The 23,820-nt window shown below is 45.9% G+C and overlaps 1 protein-coding gene across 1 annotated transcript in view; it reads right to left on the reverse strand.

Moving 5' to 3' along the window:
* Positions 1-23,820, reverse strand: part of LOC138975314 (transcription elongation factor SPT6-like) — a 77,411-nt gene that overhangs the window by 35,900 nt on the left and 17,691 nt on the right. The window contains exons 9-18 of the mRNA XM_070347969.1: positions 21,713-21,814; positions 21,351-21,467; positions 15,944-16,033; positions 15,117-15,259; positions 14,355-14,590; positions 9,836-9,965; positions 9,135-9,285; positions 7,841-7,936; positions 7,145-7,237; positions 3,659-3,802 (exon numbers count right to left, since the gene is read on the reverse strand). Of these exons, the coding sequence (XP_070204070.1) occupies positions 3,659-3,802; positions 7,145-7,237; positions 7,841-7,936; positions 9,135-9,285; positions 9,836-9,965; positions 14,355-14,590; positions 15,117-15,259; positions 15,944-16,033; positions 21,351-21,467; positions 21,713-21,814 (1,302 nt within the window). The remainder of the gene's footprint in view (positions 1-3,658; positions 3,803-7,144; positions 7,238-7,840; positions 7,937-9,134; positions 9,286-9,835; positions 9,966-14,354; positions 14,591-15,116; positions 15,260-15,943; positions 16,034-21,350; positions 21,468-21,712; positions 21,815-23,820) is intronic.

The following is a 23,820-nucleotide window of genomic DNA, read 5'->3' on the forward strand; positions in this document are numbered from 1 at the left end:
AGATTGCCTATAAGAAAGCACAGAAGAGAGTCTCAGCCAAAGCAGAAAACTCCAAACCATGCCATCCTAGCTCCTCCAGAGAGAAGAGGGAGGAGTAACATCATGAAAACTCCATGTTCCCTGTGGTCTGTAAACGAAGCCAGAAACTAGCCCCTGGCAATAAAAAGTGCAGATCAGACCCTGAGCCTGAAAATTCCCTGCTATCTTCTTCCGCACTAAAAGTGAGGACGAAGCAGCCTGAAACCCCGAAGCCAGCAGTCCCCTGCGTATAAAGCAGCGGGAAAGGTGTAGGCTGAAGACCACTATCCTAAGGTGCGGAACAAGCCAAAAGTGTGGCATGAGGTAGGCAATCACCGGAGACTCAGCAAATGAAACAAATTGCGAGAAAGCCTGTGAAAACCCAAAGCCATCCCGGAAGAGACACCCCCAACCTATCCGGGACAAAGTAAACTGCAACGGCAGCCGCTCTATGTATGGGAAGCCTACAACCAGTAGGCAACCCTATACACTCCCCCTCCTCCAACAAGGAGTCCGAACCTAACCACCAGTTGTGTAAAACACAAAAGGAGGGGAGACCGGGGAGGTCGCGCACTAAATACTCCTGCCGATAACACCGCCAAGAGTGTGGATGAAAAGCGTGATCAGTCTCTGACTGCCAACCCAACACCGCCCACCTGAACAAGAGGTGGGGGGAAGAGGGGTTGGTAACTGGCACAGATCTCTGCCGAGAAGGAGATAGAGTGGAGAAACAAGACAAAGCCGGGCCCGGCGCATCTTACCCCACCCGCTGTGCGAGAGAAGCATCCCAGTGCTAAGAACCAGACTACCTGGTTTGAACCACAACTCACCCCAAGTGGGGAGGGGGGTGGTCCAGCACAGCCGCAACCCCTAGAGGGGGTAAGGACTGAAACAGAGAAACGGCCGTAAACGGCCGATCCTCGCTCGTCCACCTGCCAAAGTCAAGTAGCCCTATCACTCACCCACCCCTAGGAGGGGGGGGGGGGGGTGACCTATGCTGGCTAAGGACAATGACCACTGGCCAGGTGATACTATAGCCGAGTCCCCGCAGACCATTGTGAATACAAAGAATGGGAGACTGGAGAGAAAGAGTATATTCTGTCTCCGCCTGTCCCAGGTAGACAGCCGGCACAGCCCGTGCAGAGAACAAAACGGAGCAAAGCTCATTGTTCCCTGACCACTGTGCGAGACACCCTGCCGAGAACAAAAGAGAGTCAAGCTCATTGTTCCGCGACCGCTACCCGCGACGAGCGCGGGCAGCTAACACAGCCACCTGTCCCAAATGGAGCAGAGAAGGAGTATGTAACGTAGCCTGGAAAGCCGTACATAGCACCCCCGCTGTGTAGAAAGGCCTCGATAGATGAGGAGAACGATTGTCAGGCCAGGACCATAGAGGCACAGACTGTGAAGACAGTCTAACAGCGCCCACCCCGTCCAACCCAGAGGGAGGGAAAGGGTGGACCCGCGACAAGCGCGGGCAGCTAACACAGCCACCTGTCCCAAAAGGAGCAGAGAAGGAGTATGTAACATAGCCTGGAAAGCCGTACATAGCACCCCCGCTGTGTAGAAAGGCCTGAGCCACTCCATGCCCCAGATGGGGAGGGGGGTGGCTCGTCACAGCAGTAAGAGCGACGGAGAGAGACGAACCGAGCAACGGCCGACCCCCCTCCGTCCACCTGCCGTAGTCCTATAGCCCACCGCCCGCCCACCCCGATAGGGGAGGCGAACGATTGTCGGGCCAGGACAATTGAGGCACAGACTGTGAAGACAGTCCAACAGCGCCCACCCCGTCCAACTCAGAGGGAGGGAAAGGGTGGAACGCTACTCCAGCCCCCACCCGATCCCGCCCGGTGGGCGGGAAAGAGTGGGCCACTGATACCCCCCCCTCCCTGCCCCAAATGGAGCAGAGAAGGGGTATGTAACGTAGCCTGGAAAGCCGCCACCCGAACGCGCCCGGGGGGCGGGAAAGGGTGGGAAGCTAACACGGCCCCCTGCCCGCAAAGGGCAGAGTGGGACAAGCCCTGGCCGTGACTTACCGTGCCCCCCCACTCCCCCTTCCTCACGGTAAGGGGGCTGCATGACCGACCCAGCAGTGCTGTTTTTAAAGCAAGCCGAGCGGCCAACGCAGGCGGGGAGCTGGCCCCCTCTCCTAAAGGAGAGAGTGCTCGCGAACAACCCAGTCTACCAGTGGCAGAAAGGACTGAACCGAACTGGCCGATTGCACCAGGCGACGGTGCGACGCAGGAGCGCCCCCCCTATCCCCCCCCATTGGCGGGGGGCTGCGTAACACACTGTGAAGTACCGGCGGTAATCAGAGTGGTTAGACGCAGGCAGGGAGCAGGCCCCCCCTCCTAAAAGGAAGGGGTGCTCGAGAACAGCCCAGAGCCACCAGAGGCAAAAAACGGGCTGAACCGAACAGGCCATTTGCACTTGACCACAGTGCGAAGCTGACGAACGGGAGGGCGGGAACCGCCGATCGCGCCTGAAACAGCTGAGAATACAGACCAAAACATCGTTAAGTCCCCCCAAAAGGAGGACATTGACTGATTCCTCTTACGCAGAGAAAGGGGAAAGAATAGCCACACGGCCACCCCCCCCCCCCCCCCCCATCAGTCGCACCGACGACGATCCAACAAAAAGTCTATAAGAAGCCTAAAGGCTGATTAACCCCAACAGGGGAAGAACTGAACCCGCCCTCGGAGGGATAGGAACATAAAAAGAAGTGCTGTTTGACGGATCTAAGACCCGCATAATAGGCAAATCAAAGTTCTTAGGCTACTCTTAGGTATAGTTTTCTAAACCAGGCTAAGAGCCTTGTCACCTTCCAGTCTCGCGCCACGTTTAGCTTTGTTGTCGGCCATTTTAAGACCGGCGAAAAACAGTCACCCAGAACAAAAAACTTCTGCGTGCGTGTTCAACACAAAGCTATCAACATTTATACCAAACATAAACAGGAAAGATCTCACCAAAAGGTAGATGGACAGGTAGACCCCCAAGAACCGGCTAGTCTCAAGGACGAGCAGGCATGTGAAGGCCAAAGTGAGAGCGAAATTCGGACACGTCCACCGTGTGTTGTCGAAAGTCGAGAATGATTATTACGGATGCTGGCGCTCACGTGGTGCGCAGGGTGTTATGGGTAACCGAGCAAGGTCAGACCATAGCAACGGCTATGGCGTCGCTTTTAGCTTGGTTACCACCCTACTAAGGGCAGGTAATTTGAGAGGTTTTTCGACATCTAGCATGTGGGACTAAAGTCAATGCATTCATAAGAATTGGAGTAAGAATATGTGATTAAAACATTTTTTAGATTTTTTTAAAGATTGACTGTTAACATTCTTTGGACGAGTCAGAGGGTTTGGTGGGTGTGTGGCGGGGCTTTGGGTAGGGGGGAAGGATATGTCTGGAAAGTGTGGTGACAGGCAAAGGAGACATGCACCGGTCTTTGTGCGAAGACAAAAGTGTGTGACTTTGCAAAAATGTATTACCGTCTCTGCATCTGTGTTTACAGGACAAGTGAAAACTCAGGGTCATCAGAAACAAGCAAGCAAACACACACACACACACACACACACACATAAATAAAAATAATAATAATAAATAAAAACATACAGATTAACAAAAAACCTTCAGCTCCCTTCACCTTTATGATTCCTTCTTTGGCCTCAACGATGATCTTTCCGCGCAGTTCTTTTTCCATCTGTGGGTAGAGGATTTTCTCCAGCGCTCGTTTCAACGCCTCGCTTCTCTGAATGTTCCACTGCTGAACCAGGTGACTGAACTCATCCTGAAGGAAGAAGAAACAATCTCAATTAAAACACAATAATAAAACACTGGGGGGGGGGGGGGCCTGAAAGCTTGGAAAATCGCAGCGACCGGGCAGAGCAGAGCAGAGGGCATCCTCCTGAAAGTCAGAGTCAAAGTGCGATTTTTGAACTGAATAACCTTGGACCAACTAATGGTGATGCGCACAGCGTCTGGGTAGAACACACAGTCTTGTCTTCTCAAGTGTTTGGTAATCCATACAGACAGTCCCTAGACATCAATTAATAATCTACAAATAAAATAAAACAGGGCGAGCACCTCCTCGGAGTGGACGAACACCTTCTTGCCCGCCCACAGGTGAGACCAGCGAGTGACCGCCGGTTCGAGGGCGAGCACCTCCTTGTAGTTGATGTGCAAAGAGGCGGCGCGAGGCCAGTGGGTCTGCCAGTGCGTGTAGACCCAATCGCCCTGGTTGAACGCCCCCGCCGCCTCCGTGCAAGCGTCGATGCTGATGGGCGTGGCTGGTCGGCAGTCGACTAGTGGCATGGTACCGTTGAAGGTTCGCAAGAACCTAAGCCACCAGTCGATGTCGAGGCGCATCTCTTTGGTGACTCTGGAGCGATGCCACGGGCAGCGCAGCGTAGCGATGCGATCGAGGAGCCGCCGAAGGTGAAAGCGGCCCCCGTAGATGCACTGAGAAGCCCAGTTTAGCTTCCCAGCTAGGCTCTGGAGCTGGCGTTTGGAGACCTTGGTGCTGGAGAAGACGCCCTGCAGATCTTGAGTGAGGTCCTTCACCTTGGCGTCGGGCAGCTCCATGGTCATAGCGACGGTGTCCAGCGTGATGCCCAGGAAGGTTAGACGCTGGGTAGGGCCCTCCACCTTGGAGTAGTTGATGGCGAAGCCAAGCTGCCTCACTAAACGCATGAGGGCGTTCAGCGCGGCTTGACATAGCTCGGAGGTCTCAGCAGTCAGCAGGAAATCGTCCATGTAGGCGACCACACCCTTGTGGCCTTGAGCATGCATCATGTGGCGGATGGCTTGCGAAAGTTCGTGGAATACCTCGGGGGATCGCCGCGCGCCGAAGGGCAGACGAGTGTCTACCATAAAAGTCTCTGTTGGCGATCCCTCGAAGTTCCAGGCTACGCCTGTAGCCGGATAGTTGGAGGGGTGAATGCGCACTGACCTGTATGCGCTGGCCAGGTCGAGTTTAGCGAGATAGCAGCCTGGTGTGATGAGATCTACGGCATCTTGAAGCTTCTGGAACTGGAACGGCGAGCTGTGTGCGAAGTCATTTAAGGCGCTGCCGACGGGGCGACTGCAGTCGTGGATGATGCGCACTTTATCACCGTCTTTCTTGGGGATAGCGCCGAGAGCCGACACGATGGTGGGTTTGCTGTCACACTGCTTATAATGTCCGTGCTCAAGCTCCACCTTAATCTGCTTCTCCACCTTATGACGGGTGGCGCCCTCTGTCGCTGACTTGTAGTTTTTCTGGTACACGCTGTCGGTGATGTCGTCAACGTCGACGATGCTGAAGCCTTCTTTGACGCCTTCCAGGATGTAGTCTCTTTTGGGGTAGTCCGCGGGCAGCAGACGGTGCCAGGCTTCGTACACGAGGCCCGCTTCACGCACTGGCTGGCTCAGTGGCGCGGGGGAGCGTTTTTTTCAGACCCGAATTGCCCGCCGGAAGCTGTAGCCGTGGACCGCATCGTTGGGGGGTTGGTTTGGGGTGACTGGTCGCTGGGTGCGTTGGAGAGTTGGTTGTGGCGATATTTGCAGGCCTTGCCAAAGGAACACGAACCGCGTGCCTTAAACTGTTTGCACTCGGGTACGGCCTGCCGCTGCGAAACTGTTGGGGTGCTGCGTTGTGCTCTGGGCTCCATCTTCGCCTCCATGTAGGGCGGGTACGTGCCCCACGGGAAGCTGTGCTCCGCCTGCAGCTCACGATACTGGTAGTCGAAGTCAAGGACCGACTCCCAGCTGTAACGTTCGGCATACTCCATGACGTTGACGGTGTGGGCCAGGTAGAATTCGACGTCTTGGCGCGGCAAGGCCCCCGTCTGCAAAAGGTTGTTCATTAGTCTACAGTTCGCTGCCACCCACTCCTCCATACGAATGCCGGAGTAGGGGTGCTGATCGTCCGTGCGGACAACCAGTCGCTGCTCTGTGTCAACTATCAGTTCTTTCTTCTGCGATTGTCTTCTCTTCTTTGTTTTCTCAGTGAGAAAGTCAGTGATGTGAGCAGTTTTCTTCTTATGCGCTTTGATTGTGAGTGTCAGACGGGGGTCGAAACAGGCAAAACGATCGGCGTGCGGGGTGGACACTGTTTGTGGTTGATTTTGCTGTGGGTCGCGTACAAAAAGTTCGTCAAAACGCTTACCGGCGTCCGTCAGTGCCGTTCCGCTTCTGATGGAGCTGGATGCACCCCCCTCGCCGGCTGTAAGAACTTGCTGAAGGTCATCGATGCCGGCTTGACGCGTGTCTTTTTGAAAAGTTCCAATCGCCGTGCGGAGAGCCTTGCGTTGACCAAGCGTGACACCCAGCGTGGCCATGTCTTCTTCTGTCAGCGTGGAGAGGAGATGTTCAGACACAATGTCTTCCTTTTGCAACGCCTGCAAAGTCTTTTTTGTTAGACTGTTCGAATTACACCACTCTTCGAAGTTGAATTCCTCACCCATCTTGGCAAAAGGCTTGTTTCTTGACAGCAGCAAAAATTTGTGTGTGCGCACTCGCGTGAGTTTGGCAGCGAACTGACGCAGTGGGCACAGGCCTGTGTTCACAGCGACACGCGCACGTGAACTTGCTGATTCACTCAGCCTAGCGACAGCCGTGGGAGCTAAAGGCCCAAATACAGGCGACGTTAATCCCTAGTAGTTTAAAATACATTTCTGCGAAATTCCTAATAATTATGTAACTTCTATTAACAAATGATCTCCTTGATAGCATTCTGTAGCATCTGCTGTGAATGAAATAGTTCAACATTCATCTACTTCACAACTGATCAGTGGATTTCAAAGGCATCTGTCGCACCTGATGTGTTTAGTAGTATCTACACAATGACTTTAAACCAGAAGGAAAGCACTTATTTTGGTTGACTCACTGTTCAGTTATCATATAAAAATACTCTGTTCTGTTTATTTCCAGTCTCTTGAGGGCAGACATCAGTGAAATGAAATTAAGGTCATTAATAGAAAGAAAGAGAGGAAAGAGAGAAAAGATAAATTTACAAATTTACCAGAAAAAGACATGAAAAGAAAGAAAGAAAGAATGAAAGAAAGAACAAAAGAAAGAAAGAAAGAAAGAAAGAAAGAAACAAAGAAAGAAAGAAAGAATCACAGAGAAATATGTATAGACCAGCACATACCCTGTAGTACAGCTGCCTGACTTCCTCAAAGTAGGTGGTTGAGTCGACGTCGTCAATGGAGATCGACATCGTTACGTGACCGTCTGATTCAGCCTGCAACGGTCATTACAAAATGATCATCCCAAAATTCTAGATGATTGTACTCATAAAACATTCAAATATTTTAGAATAACAGTATCATGGGTGCATGACGGGTATGAAAAGTGTGCATGAAAAGGCTGCAGAGATACCAGTACATTGGGAGTGTAATCATTTGGAATTACAAAACACTTATCGACTTGTGGGGCAGCCACAGGCAACCATAATTATATACCCTCTCCCCCCCCCCCCCCACACACACACACAAACACACACTTCACTGTTAACCATGAAGAAACATGGGTCAAAGTGATCAAAACTTCAAATACAATTTTACAGTTACGGTTTTAAAACACCCCTTACGGTTCCGTTTCACCCCCAAACTTACTAGACTGCAGACTACTGATTGCAACCGCTCAGGCAGAAGTGCATGTGGGGTACAATAACACTGCCTGCCTACAACATTTTCACAGATGATTTTTCACTCTTCTGTGGTTCAGACCTTTATTTTCATCTGGCACCAGCTTCCTGGAACTCTGATCAAATTGCTAGATTTGCGAATTCCACCATAGCCCATAGCCGCATGCATGTGTGCGCAGGCTACCAGGTGCAACTCACCTGCACAAGTTTAAGAAACTGTTCATCCTTGAGATCCTTCACCGGCTTGTTGCGTAAGAACTTCATGGGGTAGCACACGTTGCCCTCGTCGATCATCTGCAACAACAATATTGACTCTGATTGAACACACATTAGACGGGTGCAGTGGCGTGGTGGTAAGACGTCGGCCTCCTAATCGGGAGGTCGTGAGTTCGAATCCCGGTCGCTGCCGCCTGGTGGGTTAAGAGTGGAGATTTTTCCGATCTCTCAGGTCAACTTATGTGCAGACCTGCTAGTGATTTAACCCACTTCGTGTGTACACGCAAGCACAAGACCAAATGCGCACGGAAAAGATCCCGCAACCCATGTCAGAGTTCGGTGGGTTATAGAAACACGAAAATAACCAGCATGCCTCCCCCGAAATCGGCGTATGCTGCCTGAATGGCGGGGTAAAAACGGTCATACATGTAAAAATCCACTCGTGCTAAAAACATGAGTGAACATGGGAGTCTAAGCCCATGAACAAAGAAGAAGAAGAAGAAGAGAACACACATTATTCAGCAACTTTGATGACATTTCTTTCAGTTTTACCTAATTGATTTTGATTAAACTTTTCCCAGATACTTCGGCAACTTTGATCAAATGTCTATCAGGTTTAACAAGTAAGTCTTCTTCTTCTGCGTTCGTGGGCTGAAACTCCCACGTACACTCGTGTTTTTTGCACGAGTGGAATTTTACGTGTATGACCGTTTTTTACCCCGCCATTTAGGCAGCCATACGCCGTTTTCGGAGGAAGCATGCTGGGTATTTTCGTGTTTCTATAACCCACCGAACTCTGACATGGATTACAGGATCTTTTTCGTGCGCACTTGGTCTTGTGCTTGTGTGTACACACGGGGGTGTTCGGACACCGAGGAGAGTCTGCACACAAAGTTGACTCTGAGAAATAAATCTCTCGCCGAACGTGGGGACGAACTCACGCTGACAGCGGCCAACTGGATACAAATCCAGCACGCTACCGACTGAGCTACATCCCCGCCCTAACAAGTAAGTGACATTGGTCATTATCATTTGACTGTGTATCTTGTCTGTTTACTTTCAAGACCGATAGGTCAAAGTTGCAGTGAATGTTGCATTTTTGTCTATAATTAAACATTCAACAAACTTACATTTCTTGTTTTTACATTTAGTTATCGTTTGGAGATTGCCCAAAATGTTCACACTTCTTCTTACTTTTTAACGTAAAAGATTCCAGACAGTCCTTCATGAAAATGTTATAAAAACAAAACACCAATGAGCTGTTGCCATGTTTCACCTTCAAGCCTTTCTTTGTAGGTCGCACCATCAACTTGGCTCGCTCGTAGTAGGTTGTACGCACAGCTTGGCGCACCAAAGGATCATGGGAGATCTGCATGGCCACCATGTGACGTGCTCCAGACAGAACTTCGTCTTCCGAGGGAAATTGCCTGCAAACAGAATTTGTTTTAAACATGTGCCATTGACACTTATAAACAAAGCACAAAACACTGATAAAGTAACTCCTGGCCCTTAGGGGGTACTGAGAAAGGGGTTAAATTAACAAAATTCAGAACACACAAACAAAAATCAAATGTGGGAATCAATGGTGTGCAATGGTACATAGAAAATCTCACAAGAGAAAGAATAACAGCATACGCAACCTTTGCCAAAAAGTGACGCACATCTGCACCCATGTACGACGAAGAACACACAAAATAAACAAATGGTTCCGAACAGGAATCCAAAGTTAGAGTTCTCTATAACTGTTTTCCACCCTCCTCCCCTCCCCCCTCCCCACACATTTTTTTTTTTAAATAAAAAATAAAAAATTACAGCACTACAGCTATAACAATCCAATACGAAGCAAGAGGCAAATGCAAAAGAAAGCAGCAAAGACAAAATCCTTTCCAGAAAACATCCACACAGCCAATATCAATTTTTGATCATAGACAATCAATGAAAAGTCTATATAAAAGACTGATCGGAACAGATGCTCACGGGCAGACGTAGTCTTTGGCCAATTCCAGGGGCTCCACGGGGCACTGCTGCACATCATGGCGCTGGTAGTTGTCACGCAAGTTCTCTCCTACCTCTGAAGGCTTCAGACCGAACTGCCGTGAAATCTCATCTGTAACAAAGTCACAAACACCTATAAAGCAGTGTAGAAAACTGAGTTTCTCATAATCTAAAATAAGAGGTCACGGCGCTGGTAGTTGTCACGCAAGTTCTCTCCTACCTCTGAAGGCTTCAGACCAAACTGATGCGAAATCTCATCTGTAACAAAGTCATGAATATCTATCAGACACTGTCAAAAATAGTGCTTTGCATAATTTGAATGACCTCACGGCACTGGTAGTTGTCACATACAGTGGTACCTGCTATGTAAGGTCCCTCTAATGAGTGGACACCTCCCATAAAAGGACACCTTCTAGGGTCCCCTTGTCTATTATCTTGACCAAAATATACCTGTCATGACAGGCCACCTACAATGTAAGGACAATTTTAACCGGTCTGAAGGGTGTCCTTTCATCGCAAGTACCACTGTACGTTCTCTCCAAGTTCTGAACGCTGCTTCTTTCCTACTTCTGAACGCTGCCTAATCTCATCTCCATAAAAGCAACATAAAACAGTCATAGGATGAAGGTAGGTTGTTTGAAAAACACAGGCCAAAAAGGATTCAGGGGCAGAAAAGGAGAAAAAGAGCTTTCCTTCTGACTCATCTAATATATCGTTCTCTCAAAGTGAGAGCTATGCTTAACACTTTCTACCCCACCTATGCTGACCAAGTTTTTTTTAGCCGAGACCAGCTGTGCTGCAGCAGGTCACTCAGAACTGTAGTAACTGTGTATCAACGCACTGGAATGCAGGCGTTAGATGGACGTTACAGGAAGCGACTGAAGTGACTGTGTGGACGGATATATTCGTACTAAGTCAGATAGAGCCATAAGAGTGGGTACGGATATATCCGTACCTGGGAGACAATGAGCTAAAGCTACCTTCCTTCTTGTCTAAATGATGATAACCACTACCGCCTATCTAGGCTTTTACATTGGCTAAGAACATCCTTCCACTGGGACACATACCTTCTTCTTCTGCGTTCGTGGGCTGAAACTCCCATGTACACTCGTGCTTTTGCACGAGTGGAATTTTACGTGTATGACCGTTTTTACCCCGCCATTAAGGCAGCCATACGCCGCTTTCGGAGGAAGCATGCTGGGTATTTTCGTGTTTCTATAACCCACCGAACTCTGACATGGATTACAGGATCTTTTCCGTGCGCACTTGGTCTTGCGCTTGCGTGTACACACGAAGGGGGATAAGCCACTAAGCAGGTCTGCACATAAGTAGACCCGGGAGATCGGAAAAATCTCCACACTTAACCCACCAGGCGGCCGCGGCCGGGATTCGAACCCTCGACCTTCCGATTAAGAGGCCGACGTCTTACCACCCCGCCACAGCGCCCGTCGGACTCATACCAAAACTTAACAGTCTGGCTGCTCACTGTGCACGGTGGTCATTTCATGCTGAGTCAATTTGGCACATAGATGCGGGGTGTTTGTCACACACAATGCAGCAAACACTTCCCACTGTGCACAGAGAGCACCAGGCCGTTGATTGGTGTTGTGTGTTCAGGTGGAGGGACGGTCTTATCCCACGGGAAAGTCTGCACGGATCGGCGGGGAAATAGCTCAGTCGGTAGCTCAGTCGGCGGGGAAATAGCTCAGTCGGTAGCTCAGTCGGCGAGGAAATAGCTCAGTCGGTAGCTCAGTCTGCGAGGAAATAGCTCAGTCGGTAGCTCAGTCTGCGAGGAAATAGCTCAGTCGGTAGCTCAGTCGGCGGGGAAATAGCTCAGTCGGTAGCTCAGTCGGCGGGGAAATAGCTCAGTCGGTAGCTCAGTCGGCGAGGAAATAGCTCAGTCAGTAGCGGCGCTGGCTTCAAAACTAGTTGTCGCTATCGGCGCTAGCTTCAAAATTAGTTGTCGCTATCGGCGTGGGTTCCATCCCCACGTTCGTTGAGGGATTTATTTCCCGGAGTCAACTTTGTGCAGACTCTCCTCGGTGTCCGAACACCCACGTGTGCACGCATACACACGATAAAGAACCCAAGTTCACAGCGAAAGTCTCTGGGCTTGGAAACATGAATACGAGAGGACAGCACGTTTCGCCCTGCAGTCCCGACTGACGATCTAACAGCGAACGACAAGAAGAAAGAAGAAGAAGAAACATGAATACACGCATGCAGGAAAAAGACAAATGGGTAGCGCCGTATACTGTACGGCAGCTCGCTTTCCCCAGGGAGAAAGCAGCCTGAATTTCCATGAGGGTAACCTCACAAGACTATAAGAGTTCTTATCCTTATCCTTAGCAATCTACAAAATGATTGTAAGGAAAATATCGTAATAATGCAATTTTTTTTAGCATAGCTCTCACTTCATGAGAGGATTTTCTTTCTATTTCACTATCACAAACCATCTGAAAACAGAGAAAAGAATATCAAAATTGGAACGAAAAGAATATCAAAATTGGAACGAAAAGAATATCAAAATTGGAACGAAAAGAATATCAAAATTGGAAGGAAAAGAATATCAAAATTGGAAGGAAAAGAATATCAAAATTGGAAGGAAAAGAATATCAAAATTGGAAGGAAAAGAATATCAAAATTGGAACAACGGACAGCAGGTGAGAGAAAATAGAACAAGATAACATATTCACAATAAAAATGTACTTACCAGAAAAAGATATTTGAGGTTAGGTCACTTTACACTCTGTCTGTGTTCTTCTGTACTCATTCAATCAATCAATCAATGAGGCTTATATCGCGCATATTCCGTGGGTACAGTTGTAGGCGCTCAGCAGTGATGCCGTGTGAGATGAAATTTTATATGGCCAGTAATTGCAGCCATTTCGGCGCATATTTACCTTTCACGGCCTATTATTCCAAGTCACACGGGTATAGGTAGACAATTATTAACTGTGCCAAAGCAATTTTGCCAGGAAAGACCCTTTTGTCAATCGTGGGATCTTTAACGTGCACACCCAATGTAGTGTACACGGGGGGGAGTTCGGACACCGAAGAGAGTCTGCACACAAAGTTGACTGAAATAAATTTCTGCCGAACCTGGGATCGAACTCACGCTGACAGCGGCCAACTGAATACAAATCCAGCGCGCTACCAACTGAGCTATATCCCCGCCCCATTTGATTTTTACATTTAGTCAAGTTTTGACTAAATGTTTTATAATAGAGGGGGGAATCGAGACGAGAGTCGTGGTGTATGAGAGTTCCTGGGTATGATATCCTCAGACGTTTTTTTCATTTTTTTGATAAATGTCTTTGATGACGTCATATCCGGCTTTTCGTGAAAGTTGAGGCGGCACTGTCACGCTCTCATTTTTCAACCAAATTGGTTGAAATTTTGGTCAAGTAATCTCCGACGAAGCCCGGACTTCGGTATTGCATTTCAGCTTGGTGGCTTCAAAATTAATTAATGACTTTGGTCATTAAAAATCTGAAAATTGTAAAAAAATTATTTTTGTTATAAAACGATCCAAATTTACGTTCATTTTATTCTCCATCATTTTCTCATTCCAAAAACATATGAATATGTTATATTTGGATTAAAAACAAGCTCTGAAAATTAAGAATATAAAAATTATTATCAAAATTAAATTTTCGAAATAAATTTAAAAACACTTCATCTTATTCCTTGTCGGTTCCTGATTCCAAAAACATATAGATATGATATGTTTGGATTAAAAACACGCTCAGAAACTTAAAACGAAGAGAGGTACAGAAAAGCGTGCTATCCTTCCCAGCGCAACTACTACCCCGCTCTTCTTGTCAATTTCACTGCCTTTGCTATGAGCGGTGGACCGACGATGCTACGAGTATACGGTCTTGCTGCGTTGCATTGCGTTCGGTTTCATTCTGTGAGTTCGACAGCTACTTGACTAAATGTTGTATTTTCGCCTTACGCGACTTGTTTTGTCTTCTCTTCTTTTCAGCTTCTTGTTATTGCTGATGAAGACGAAAGTCAAAACTAGTTCATCTTTATTTGTTCATGTTGCTGTTTTCTGGTGAGTAAATTCTCATTGTTATCTTGTTCTAGAGAAAGGGGCGGAGATGTAGCTCAGTCGGTAGCGCGCTGGATTTGTATCCAGTTGGCCGCTGTCAGCGTGAGTTCGTCTCCACGTTCGGCGAGATATTTATTTCTCAGAGTCAACTTTGTGTGCAGACTCTCCTTGGTGTCCGAACACCCCCGTGTGTACACGCAAGCACAAGACCAAGTGCGCACGAAAAAGATCCTGTAATCCATGTCAGAAATCGGTGGATTATAGAAACACGAAAATACCCAGCATGCTTCCTCCGAAAACGGTGTATGGCTGCCTAAATGGCGGGGTAAAAAACGGTCATACACGTACAATTCCACTCGTGCAAAAAACACGAGTGTACGTGGGAGTTTCAGCCCACGAACGCAGAAGAAGAAGAAGAAGAAGTTCTAGAGAAAGAATACCAACCCAGCTTGGCGTTGAGGCAGATGGAGTACCCGCTTCGTCGTGTAGCCACCTTCATGTGGGTCTCCTGGGGTTCTTCCTCCTCCGGGGGCTGCTCCTCATCTGGGTCACGCTCCGCGCGGTCCTGAGCTTTGCGTTTCTTCTCCGCGTTGCGCATGGCTGGGATTTCGTGGCCGTAGTACAGCAAGAAGTGCTGATAGACGTCGCGAAGTTCCTCAATCGTCTGAACGGTCTTCACTCTGCAAAGCAACAGAAAGTATTGTTTGGTGAGGAATTAAAGTGCCGTGTGTACATTCTGTAACCGATTGTCTAAATGTTTTCCCTTACAGAAATCATTGCTTTGTGAGAAAAGTGTTGTGTGTACATTGTGAAATCAACAGTTAACTGTTCGTAACTGAGTACAAAGACTTTATATAAGACTCTCTTTTCAACGGATAACACTGTAAATATTTAAATGTAGAAGTTGACCCAAAAGGAAAGATTAAGCAAGATGAATCAGGAGTAATGTTTACCAATGTATATAGCTCTGTGGTATCTGTGAGTGCATTCACAGACACACACATACCCACACTTTCTCTCTATCTCTATCCCTCTCTCTCACACACACACACACACACACACACACACACACACACACACACACACACACACACACACACACACACAGTCACAGTCACACACACAAATACCAAAACATGAACCTCACAAGAGATCTTACCGCCACGAAAGTTTACATGTAAGGCGCATGACAACATGGGAGCTAACCTGTCCATGTCTTGTTCCGTGAGTGGTCTGATGTTTCTCTCTGTCGCAGCTGTTTCGCTTTCCAGGTAAAGGTCACTCAGATAACTCTTCATCTTCTCAAACAAGCGCACCAAGTTTTTCCTGCGAGTCATCAGTTGGGTCCACTGAAACGGAAGATCAATAAACCGTTGGATTCAAAGAAAAATAAACATTGGTAATGATTCCTCAGGGTAGGCAAAGTGCTTCCTGTGAAAACAATTTGGCTCATCATCTCAGATATGGCCAAGCAAAATTAGATAGAAATATTCAAATTTTAGTTTAGTTTAGTTTATTTGTTGCTTAACGTCCAGCCGACTACGCAGAGCCATATCAGGACGAGGAAGGGGGGATGAAGGGGGCCACTTGTCAAGCGATTCCTGTTTACAAATGCACTAACCCATTACTTGTGTCCCAGCAGGCTTTAGTAAAACTAAATTAATACCTACTGGAAGGTTACCAGTTTCCAGTATGTTAAAATAGGCTTAACCTATCTACTGCTGGACTTACATCAGAACACTAACAGGAATATGGATAAATAAAACTGAAAAACAAAAGAAATCGGTACTCACAAACACAAATACAGCACAGACAAAGTCCAATTTTCACCTATGGAGGCTTCACACACACACATGAATAAATAAGATAAAAGAACAGCCTGAACAGAGCCAGGTCTAATCAAACAAACAGAAAGAACAGGGGGAAAAAAAAAGCAGTTTCATGATCTTATTATAACTTCTCGACAAATGCATAACCTTATGAACCCTCAAATAAATGAAACAGAGTCTGTATAGACCAAAGAAATACTTTACCCTTTCATCGTAGTGCCAGACTTTCCACAGGTCCTTGATGTTCAACTCTGGTTCCACGTACTCCTTGCGGTAAAAGGCAATGAACGGCACCTGAAAATCAAAAATTACACCATGAAAATGTGTACACCCTTTCATAAACGCTTGATTTAAAGACTCCCTCCACATCAAAACCAGATTTTATCAGACTTTCTCTTTACTGTGTCATTGCACTGTATTCTATCGTACTGGGATTTTTGTCAGTTCAGTGAGTCTGCCTGCGCTGGCCGGTTTGCTGGCGCCGGCTAATTATAGTTGACCTGGCCTCTTTCGTATCAAGCGGAAGGACGCGCTGGATGGAGGTCAGTCTTGGAGTGCCAGTAAAAATGCCGGTCTGTGAAAAATACGTGTTTCTTGGTGTGAAAAAGGGATGGTTTCCGTGACATGGCCCTCGGATTATGTTCATCTTGTGTATTTGGCTTACTCTAATATACAGGCTTTGTGTTAGTGCAAACTAGAGTTGCGTTGTTGACTCGTTTTGTTTGATTTTGTGGTAATACTGATATCACTCACAGTGACAACGTGCTTCTTCGCTACTGTTAAAAAACCGAGAATGTGCGCGTTGTGTATCCTTTTATAATCACGCTCAATGTTGATAGCAGCCCCCCCAACTGTGTTTTTATTTTGCTGCCAGTAAGTACTTAGTCTAAACTGAGTGATAGAGTGAGAAAAAGTTGCGTTTGTGGTGTTTGTATTTGATTTCTGGAGCAGTTTTGTGCTGTACTTTTTGTTAAGCCGTGCCATGGTTCTCGGAACAGGCACTCGATACAAGACACTTTTATATACAGTATGAAAGTCACTGTGGCTGTTGACTCTAGCTAGTGCATTTCATCTTTTCTGTTGTGTTATTGCTTGTTTTGTTTTGCATGTTCCCCCTTCGTTTCTGTTCTTAAGCATATGATGTGTTTAACTTAATGTTGTGACTGTAATTGTGCTTAGGCCAACAACAAAAAATTGTCTGTTTAGGGTAACCCGACCGACCCTATCGATTTGGCACCGACCCAAAAACTTTTTTTTGATTTCAAAAAAAAAAAAGAAAAAAAAAGAGGTAAAAATGCTAAAAAGAGACATTTGGCGTTTCTTTCTCTCCCTTTCTCTCTGTTTTATTTATACGTTAGTTTTGAAACATGTATTCATCAAATATAAGAAGTGAATGTTCAGCCAACATAGCATTTACACACAAAAAAAACAAAAAAAACAAAAAAAACACTTTACCTACCTACCGACCCTACTTTTTTTGGTCATGTTACCCTAAACAGACAATTTTTTTTTTTTGGCCTTATGTTCTCGCTTGTCTGTATGTGTGTACATGGTTTTGCTAGTTTATTTGTGTCATTTTCTTTCAATTTGTAGTCACTCTATTTATTGATTTAAGGTGTCTCAGTTAAGAATAGCGGCAGTGCAACATACGGAAGATCTCCACATATTTAGGCTAAATGCTATGTGCAGAACTTGTGGCAGAAGATCAAAGGCAGCGAAGGACAAACAACGTATCATTAGGCATTGCAAAAACTACGCATCAGTGTTGTTTCAGTTTTACGGTATTCAAGTTTCTGAAGAAGCTAATGGCACCACTTTCTCAAGTACATTATGTGTAACATGCGCTTCTCGTCTCAGCCAAGTGTGTGTTTTCATGAGTGAATGTGATCCCGCCGGAAAGAGTGTGTTCGAGCTCACAATTGAACCGTTTTGTTTGAAATTACGCTCACTCTATTCCATTAGAGTGCAAGTCATCTTCTTTTTTCTGAAGCATCTCAGAAAAATAACAACCCCAACTGTTGTGCTGTGTTGTTTTGTTTCGTTTTGTCTGTTCTGTTTTGTTTGCGATAATGAAACAAACGTTAAATTGTCGTCGGATCGACGAGTTTTGTTTCCTGTGGTATCATACAAGTTTGTGAGAACAATAGTGAAAACAGAGTCTGTGTTGAAAAACTTTCAAATCGACTTGTGTGCTGCTATTGGATTACTGATGTATGGCGCTGCAATGATACCAGTCAAAAGTCGTGGCCGTCAGGTAGGCTTTTTGTTTTCTTCACATGCAGCTAACAATTTGCATGAACATGTATTGAAAGACCGTTTTTTCTTTCTTTTACATTACAGGCATTAATTGCACTATTTTGAATTATATAAACGCAAAACAAATTTCACATGCGCACCATACACATGTCTATAATATGTTTGTAAATACGACTGCATATACTCTGTTGTTTGTATATATTTTGTAAAGTGTTGTACATATATTAGTGTACTTCGGGATTACCTTTGTCTTTTTTTCCCCAATATTTTGTGTTCTTTTATTGTGGCACATTGATTATGATATTTTGTTTACTGTGTTATCTTCTATCCTCTTATAGATTGTGCTGTGCTTTGAGATGTTGGGTTTCCTGTTGATTTAACTGTAGCATGCATGTGTTTTTCAGATCTGTAAGGTGTGGTACAGTGAAAACTGTCAAATACGGTCACTGGACTTAGCGGACACTCGCAGAATACGGACAGTCAGTCTCGGCACGGACTGCTTTACACTGTAAAACACCTGTACGTTACGGCCACCTCGGCATTACGGACGCGGACACGTATTTTGGGTCCATAATAAGTGTGTGCGGCCAGATCAAAGGCATTGTGATAGCTGGGTGGCCTTGTTAAAAGACACGACCTTCTTCCCAGGGGTCAATGACCCAGTTTTTGCCATGAGAGGTGGTTCCCCTGTCATATCTGAGAGAGGAAACACTTCCTGCATCGGGGTCAGTGACCGGTCAGTGACCGGTCAGTGACCGAGTTTAACAGAGTGGAAATCTGTGTGTGCGGCCAGATCAAAGGCAGGGCAGTACCTAGTAGCTGAAACATGCATTATCACAAGTTTTTAAACTTGTTTTACAACAGTCAATATTAAATGTTTCTCTATTTAATCTAAACAGCTTCTGTTTTTCTTATAAATGTACATGTACAGTACTCTCTCTCTCTCTCTCTCTCTCAACTTGACTTTGTCGCGTTTACTTGCACCTGTCTAATAAGGACACCTGCAGAATAAGGACACTTTTGTCTGGTCCCAAGGGTGTCCTTATTTGACAGGTTTTACTGTATAATTATTCACTTGAAGAGCAAACACCTTTTTTTAATTCTCTCATATATCCTTTTTTCTGTCTTGTAAATTGTGGCATGTTTTATTTCATATAACTGACAATTAGTATCCTCTGTGTTGTCTTTTGCTAAATATTATGGCGCTTCGCGGGAGTTCCGGATGTTAAGCGCAAGCAGGTGTTTATTATCAGCAGCTCACAGACTACAGCGAGCGAGCCAGCCTTCGGCATCAGCTTATCGCTGTGTTTGCTAGCTGCCCGCAGCAAGTATTCAGCATTTCTCAGTTCAAGCGCCAGTGGCAGTGTGTGGGAAAGACGGGGAAGGGGAAAGGGAGAGAGTAATAGGCGGGATGGAGGTTGCTTTGGCCAGCTATTTTTAACTCCAGCTGAGCGTGCATGGAATGGAATAGTGTGATTGGTTCACTTATTTTGTTACCACACTTTTTCTTTTAAGAACAAAAATGTGCAGATTATGTCACTGTAGTACTGTCAAATCTACCCTGGCAACAACCACTCGCCCAGGCCACCCCAAATGATCCCAAACGTGTTTTTCTTATTCTATACAATTCACCTTTCCACAGCGACCACCTGTTTATAACGACCACTTTTGGTTGGTCCTTGGGATGGTTCTTAAGCACAGGTTTGACTGCAGTACAGTGAAACAACTGTCGAAAGCTCCTTTACTCTGAGACTCCCTGAACTGTAAGACCTCATGTGGCGGGGATGTAGCTCAGTCGGTAGCGCGCTGGATTTGTATCCAGTTGGCCGCTGTCAGCGTGAGTTCGTCCCCACGTTCGGCGAGAGATTTATTTCTCAGAGTCAACTTTGTGTGCAGACTCTCCTCGGTGTCCGAACACCCCCGTGCGTACACGCAAGCACAAGACCAAGTGCGCACGAAAAAGATCCTGTAATCCATGTCAGAGTTCGGTGGGTTATAGAAACACAAAAATACCCAGCATGCTTCCTCCGAAAACGGCGTATGGCTGCCTAAATGGCGGGGTAAAAAACGGTCATACACGTAAAATTCCACTCGTGCAAAAAACACGAGTGTACGTGGGAGTTTCAGCCCACGAACGCAGAAGAAGAAGTAAGACCTCATTTGTTCAGACTTTGTCTTCACAATTTCAGTCAATGTATTTCCATTGTAAGACCACTCTCTTTTAAGACCTACACTTTTTGTTCAAACTTCTGGAGGTCTTAACACTATTGTGACTAGCACTGCCACGGCGTTTACGTCCTGCCTGCCCAAGCTTGCCACCAAGAAACTTCCCAAAAATCAGTAACTGTAAAGAAATCTGTCTAGCAAGCTTGAATTAAGTCCAATCACCACCAAATTGTGTGTACTAATTCAAAAATGGATGCCCAGTTCAGTCGTGCTATTTATAAGTTTGTCACGCGATTTGTTTTAGCAAAGGGGGGTGAAAGGGGGGTGAAAGGGGGATAATTTGTGTTTTTTAACGTTTTTTTGTGTGTGTTTTATTTTCTACTGCTTTTTTTAAAAGTTATTTTTTAACAGAAAGTATTATAAATAATGTTATAACCAAACAAGGTGTAAAACCTATGAATTAGCTGAAATATTGTTAACATTGTACACAGAAATAAGGAGACAGTACAAAGAAAAAAACAAGCAAATCACGCATTCACTCACAGCATCCTGACTCAAATGAAACAAAACTGTAGATCTAACACTCACCAAATGATGTCTAGGTAATCCATATTGAATATAAGTCACATTTTCACAACAAAGTACCAACTGTACACCTATGAACAATTCCAAAAGGATTTGAAGGCTCCAGCCATCCATTGTTATCAGTGCTGCCACGCCCCCATAGCTCCTGCACGATTCCGAGATACATGTTCGTCTAGCAGTATCACCGCCAACCACGTGTAGTTTGCCGACTCGTACTAGCAACAACGGGACTGTTTCTTCCTCACTTTCACTGCTTGTATCGCTTTCGTGAGGCGAAAACGATACGTCCGAATCATGCTCTACGGGATCCTCTAGGTCCAACATCCGAAGAATCTCCTCCCGAGACAAGGCTCGCCTTTGATTCATTTTTTTTCCTCAAAAACGCACACAAATCAGGCGGATTTGCAAATGGCAGAAGGGGACGCCAAGTGTATCAAGGGAAACAACTCAATTTATTTGCAAGCTTCAAAAACCGGGAAGCAATCACGAGTCGTGTACCTTGTATGTCTAATACTAAAATAGTCGCTTCCCGTCCGTGGGCGTTGCAGCGCTATTACTAATATAGTCGCATCCCGTCACGAAAGTGTTAAACCAGTGAACATACCTCCAGACGCTGATTGCGCATAAAGTTGACGGCCTCTTTAATCTTGCTGACCATGCTGGGGCCACGACGACTGGAGCTGTAGCTGTACTGAGACGACTGGTCCTGCTCGTTGTAAGACTGTGGGGGAAAAAACATCACAAAATAAGAAACTCTACATATCAACAGAACCAACGTACAAATTATGGAATACGACTGAGCTTAAGTATACATGGCGTTTGTGCTTTTGCTGCAGCAGATTTTCAAACCGCTCTAGCAAGGCTAAACGGTCGCTGTCACCCTTTCTCAAATATATCTTTCAGCAGAAGGCCCTATCTTGCACATTGCCATGCAGGCAGATGTATCCCATGGTTCTCCAAACATACCTGACTGGTGACTGTGGGTGTGGAAAAGGCCTGCTTGTAGATCCACTCTGCCTCTTCCTCCAGTTCCTGCTCCTCTGCTGGTTCCACTGGGATTTGCCGCAGCTAGAAAGGGTAACACTCGCATTGTCATTGAACGTAGTCATTCTGGTGTAACAACCATGTGCTTCACCACAGATCTATCCAGGCGTTTAGTACATGTCATACAGTGGTACTCCCCATGTAAGACCTCCCAAAATCTGACAAATTTAGGTCTTAAAAGGGGGGGGTCTTACATGGGGGGTGAGGTCAGGTCAGAAAAAGACAGTGAGAGAGAAAAAGTCAGTGACAGAGAGAAAGAGAGAAATACCTTCAGGGTCCGTCGAAGTTGTGGCATAATTAAAAATTTTAGTAATAAATTTTCATTTGATTAATATACTTACCCAACTCACATATAGCAATTAACTCTAGTTCAGTGCTGGTAACGCTGTACGCATCCCCTTGGTAACAAGGGAAGCCCCTCTAAAAAAAGAGTGACCAATACCCATAAGGCCATATTAATACATACTTCCGACTTCCGTATGCGCGCGCATACGCCGCCATATGCATCATTCCAAACGAAGCCCAACTCACTCCCCTTTTTTAGAAATCCACCCCCCACAGCGGGGAGGCGGGAGGGAATAAACGATGTGAGTTGGGTAAGTATATTAATCAAATGAAAATTTATTACTAAAATTTTTAATTAAATTACATATCTTACCCAACTCACATATAGCAGATTGCTACTATAGGTGGAGGGCACTTAACCCAATCAGGAATTGAGAATCTGTCCTGCCGCTAACAGAGCAGGTAACCCAGAAACACATCCTATCTCAATGCATAGGCATCTCTGAGATAAACACCAATGAAAAATCTTTCAATAAAGCCAGCAAGCCGACTCAAGAACACAGTTCTGCCAGGAGACCAAATCGAAGAACAGCTAGAGTGGAAGCCCAATCTCTTGCCCCGTGAGGCCTAGCTGTAGTAAAGGGCAAAACTGCCCTGACATCCCCTGCCTGACTCTGCCACCATACATAAACCTGTCTAACTATGGTGGAGACCCAATTGGCTAACACTACTCTCGAGATGTCTTTAGAGCGCACCATAACGAGTGAGATAAAAAGAAGTTCCTGAGATTCCAATCTAGTGTGCAGATTCCTTAACGGAAAACTGTGGAGGGCTATAACCGTACAAAAATGTACATCAGAATCTCCAAGAGCCATAAAAATGCTCAAGAAAGGAATATAGAGTCCGTGCTGTTCGAAGGGGGAGGACTGACTGACTGCCCCCCCCCCCCCCCCTGTCTACTGCCACCACTTGAAGGCATACCTGAACACTGTGGCAGTCCATATAGGCAAGGTTGACCTCAACAAGTCATTACCCCTACCAAAGTTGAAAGACATTCTTTCTTCCTTTATATAAATTAATCAGTGTTTAACGTCGTATATAACCGTTCAAGGTTAAAGGGCGACGAAGCAGAAAGATAAGAACAAGAGCCCTTAGATTTAATGATCTCAAGCAATCCGTGCAAGTCAGAAAAAATCTTCAAAACTCGAACAGACCAAAAGGCTAAATATGGCTCTAGGGGAGCCAAAATAGTGATTAAGATTTGAACGGTGAATCAAAGTTGGTAACTCCAGATTCCGCTTATATGCCAGAAAACCCAAAAGAAACCAAAGTGCCATAGATCAGTCTTTCTCCGAAAATCTGTCTATAGCAAAATTAGCAGAAAAAACACTTACTCCCACTTCTCACAGAAGCTACCCGAGTAAGCATGCCCGATTTCCGTGTTGATCAGCAAGGCTAGTTAAGTAAAAGAGTCAAAGAATCCAATCACAAAAACCCTAAAACTAGGAGCAAAGTCCAAGAAAGGACTGAAGATCAGCTTTCAGCAAGCCTAAAGTAGGCCCTCTTAAACTTGCTGGTTATAAAGCCACCAAGAGAAAAATTAGCACCGAGCTGTCTCAGTGAAACTGATATCACATAAAGTCTTAAACAAAGACGTGGGAGAAAAAGAACGGAAAACCAAAATAGGTGGCTCGCCACCTTCATTGTACCGAGAGAAGAGGAGTTCTATCCGTTAAAACATAAGC

The sequence above is a fragment of the Littorina saxatilis genome, linkage group LG9 (genome assembly GCF_037325665.1).
Source record: "Littorina saxatilis isolate snail1 linkage group LG9, US_GU_Lsax_2.0, whole genome shotgun sequence".
In the NCBI taxonomy this organism is placed as follows: Eukaryota; Metazoa; Mollusca; class Gastropoda; order Littorinimorpha; family Littorinidae; genus Littorina; species Littorina saxatilis.